General features: G+C 35.6%; 1 protein-coding gene across 1 annotated transcript; it reads left to right on the forward strand.

The window, feature by feature from the left end:
• Positions 1 to 229: 229 nt before the first annotated feature.
• Positions 230 to 3,110, forward strand: LOC113359670 (caffeoylshikimate esterase-like). Its single transcript, XM_026603263.1, has 6 exons — positions 230 to 401; positions 517 to 663; positions 772 to 902; positions 1,029 to 1,166; positions 1,243 to 1,341; positions 2,553 to 3,110. The coding sequence occupies exons 1-6, from the start codon at positions 230 to 232 to the stop codon at positions 2,850 to 2,852; spliced, it is 987 nt and encodes a 328-aa protein (XP_026459048.1). The 3' UTR covers positions 2,853 to 3,110.
• Positions 3,111 to 3,324: the final 214 nt, after the last annotated feature.

Raw genomic sequence — 3,324 nt, forward strand, 5'->3', positions numbered from 1 at the left:
TGTACTTTCGTATATCAGTATTAGATTTTTCTCATTCACCCCGATTTCTTTCCATTCATATCTCTTGGTTTTCTTCTCCAAATACTCTCTTTCTCTTTACTAAAGAGCAATCCAATAATCTTTCTTTCATCATGGTTAGTTTTCAACTCTGTTCATACAGCTCGATTACTCATTAACTCTGTTTTTCTTAATGTTCTTTTTTTTTCTTTTTTTTGGGTGCGCACTGTTAATGGTTATAGGCGAAGCGATAGTTGGAACTATCAATTACGAAGAAGAGATAATTCAGATACCTCGTGGATTAAGGCTATTTACATGTAGTTGGGTACCTGCAAACACAGAACCAAAAGCTTTAGTTTTTCTCTGCCATGGTTATGCCATAGAGTGCAGCATCTCCATGAAAGGTAAGAATATTATATACCTCTAATATAGAGCATATTTCGGGATAACTTTTATTGAGAATGATATTCCACAGTGAAAATCAAATGAATTTATTTTGAAATTCACAATGATGATCAGATACTGCAATTCGTCTAGCGAAAGCTGGTTACGGAGTCTATGGAATAGATTACGAAGGTCATGGAAAATCTTCAGGATTAAAAGGTTTCATCCCTAGTTTCGAAAGAGTTGTCGCCGATTGTTCTGACCATTTCTCAAGCATTTGTGGTTAGAGTACATTACTTTTAACCTTGAGCTATTCATTAACTCTCTTCATCCAATCCATTTAACCTCCAAAAGTTGTTTGTTTCGATCAATCTAATAATTTTGTTACAGAAAAGAAAGAAAACAAAAGAAAGTTGAGATATCTGTATGGAGAATCCATGGGAGGTGCAGTTATTCTTCTTCTACACAGGAAGAAACCACAATACTGGGATGGTGCTATCTTAGTTGCTCCCATGTGTAAGGTTAGTCAACTAATTACTTTATCTTTTTATTTGTTCTCAGATAAGGAAAATCATTAATAAATTTTTGGTTATTAGTAATATTTTGTTTGTTAATATCCTCTAATTTTTTTACTACTTATTATCCAGCTGGCAGATGATATGAAACCACCTAAACTGGTTTTGAGTGTTTTAATAATGCTCACCCATGTCATACCAAGGTGGAAAATTGTCCCAACAACTGATATCATAGATATCTCCTTCAAACTGCCATCCAAAAGAGAAGAGGTAAACCTTTTACTATCTGGCATTTTGGTGGTGTAGGTGTTAAATCTATACGCTCTTGGTTTATGTATTTGTGCAGGTTCGTTCAAATCCATTATGCTACAAAGGGAGACCTCGTTTGAAGACTGCTCATGAACTTCTAAACGTGAGCTTAGACATCGAAAAGAATCTTCAACAGGCCAGCTCCCTCCCTCACGATCTTTTTTTTTTTTTTAATTCTTGTCGCAAAAAACTTTTAAAGCTATCTATTGGATGATCTACTGTAACTTATGCAGTATATTTTTTTTGTCCAACTGAATATATCAAGAATTTCGAATTTTCGAATTTCTTATCTACTTGTTATTATATCATTGGTGTGTAGTTATTAATTAATTAAGTATTAGCTGTTAAATCTACATCAAACATATTTCTTTAGTTTGTCCATGTTTACTTACACCATGTTTGTTTACTCCTGACTCATCTGAGTCGTCTGGATCTGAATCATCTGGATCTGAGTGAAATCACCTGACTCATCTGGATCTGAGTCGATATGTTTGTTTTGAGTCAGATCTGACTCATCTGACACGGAAATAAGTGAATCAGTGGTTTGGTCCCATGAGTCAGGGGTATTTTATTACCTGACTCAAATGAGTCCGAGTCAGGGGTTATATCTGAGTCAGAGGTCGATTCAGATCTGACTCAAAATGGAAAACAAACGGTCTGACTGCTGACTCGGTCCGAGTCAGGGGTTGACTCAGATTCAGACGCCGAGTCAGCCGCAAACAAACAAGTTCTTAGTCTTGAATCACGATGATGATTATTTTAACATATGTATTTTAATTTGTAAAAATGACAAAATCAAATCTATAATTGCGCATAGAGTACTTTATGTTGGTCAACATTGAAAAAGAGTAAAAGAAATATTAATCTCATCTTTGAAGTCGGCTTTGGGAACAACTTGATCAATATATCAATATTTCTCGCCATTAGTTATCGACTCATCGTTAGTCATCTCTTTGAAAGGAACTGTATGAGATGAGTACGATCCGGGTATATTGTTGAATGTGCATGTATGTACATTTTTTTTTTGGAATTTTTGGTGCACATGCCGCCAGGCACCATGGCTTTAGAAGAGTTTAGTTTGTAACTTGCATGCTTCAAGGACGTTTTCAAAATCCATTGAAAATTCTGTGTATATACAAGTTGTTAGCTAAAGTATGGCATAATTGAAAATCATTGTTTGGTCATCACTGAAGTACCTAAGTTCGAGTTCCAAACTTCTTAAATACTTAAGTTGGTTCTGGTTTTCGCCTAATTTATTTGAAAAACCATGTGATTTTGTATCTTGTGCAATTCTGTTGCAAATTATTGAAGAGGAATGTAAACCCAATCATGGTTGTGTTGGTGTAGGTTTCGCTGCCGTTTATAATCGTTCATGGAGGAGATGACAAAGTAACTGACCCATCAGTGAGTGAATTGTTATACAAAACAGCGGCGAGTTCAGATAAGACATTCAAGTTATATCCTGGAATGTGGCATTCATTAACTTCCGGAGAACCGGTTGAGAACATTGACATTGTATTTGCTGATATATTTTCATGGTTGAAAGAGAGAACTGAAGTCAGAAGTTCTTTGAGGCTCGAGAGAGAACACAAAGGTGATAATGATACTCAATTCCCAATGGCACCCACAGCAGGGAAGAAGTTGTAGACCATGGTTTTTAAAATCATCGCACATTTGAATCGTTTTTGCTATGAATCGTGCAGTCAAACTGCTTTGACTTGATTCTGAAGCCAACGGATTCTCAAAAATGAAAACTTGAAGAGTTTCGAACTCATGACCTCCTGTGTCATACGAGTGCTTTCTAACCAATGTTCAACAAAATTTGTCACTATATAATTACTAGAGACCATAAATTGGCAAGAAAATATGATCTTTGCTAAATACTCCATATTGTTTATAAATATACATACGATTCATAATTGACCGTGAATCTTCGATTTACGCTTTTAACATATGATTCAATTCTCAAATTTGAAAAACGATTCGCTCCGCGATTTACGATTTCACAACCTTGTTGTAGACTATCATCAAAACGAAGTAGATGCAGACAAATTTCCAGCAACTGTCTAGTACAATGTTTAAGCATCCCTTTCGACCATAGTGGGGGTTGGAGGTTGGG

The sequence above is a fragment of the Papaver somniferum genome, chromosome 3 (genome assembly GCF_003573695.1).
Source record: "Papaver somniferum cultivar HN1 chromosome 3, ASM357369v1, whole genome shotgun sequence".
Lineage (NCBI taxonomy): Eukaryota > Viridiplantae > Streptophyta > Magnoliopsida > Ranunculales > Papaveraceae > Papaver > Papaver somniferum.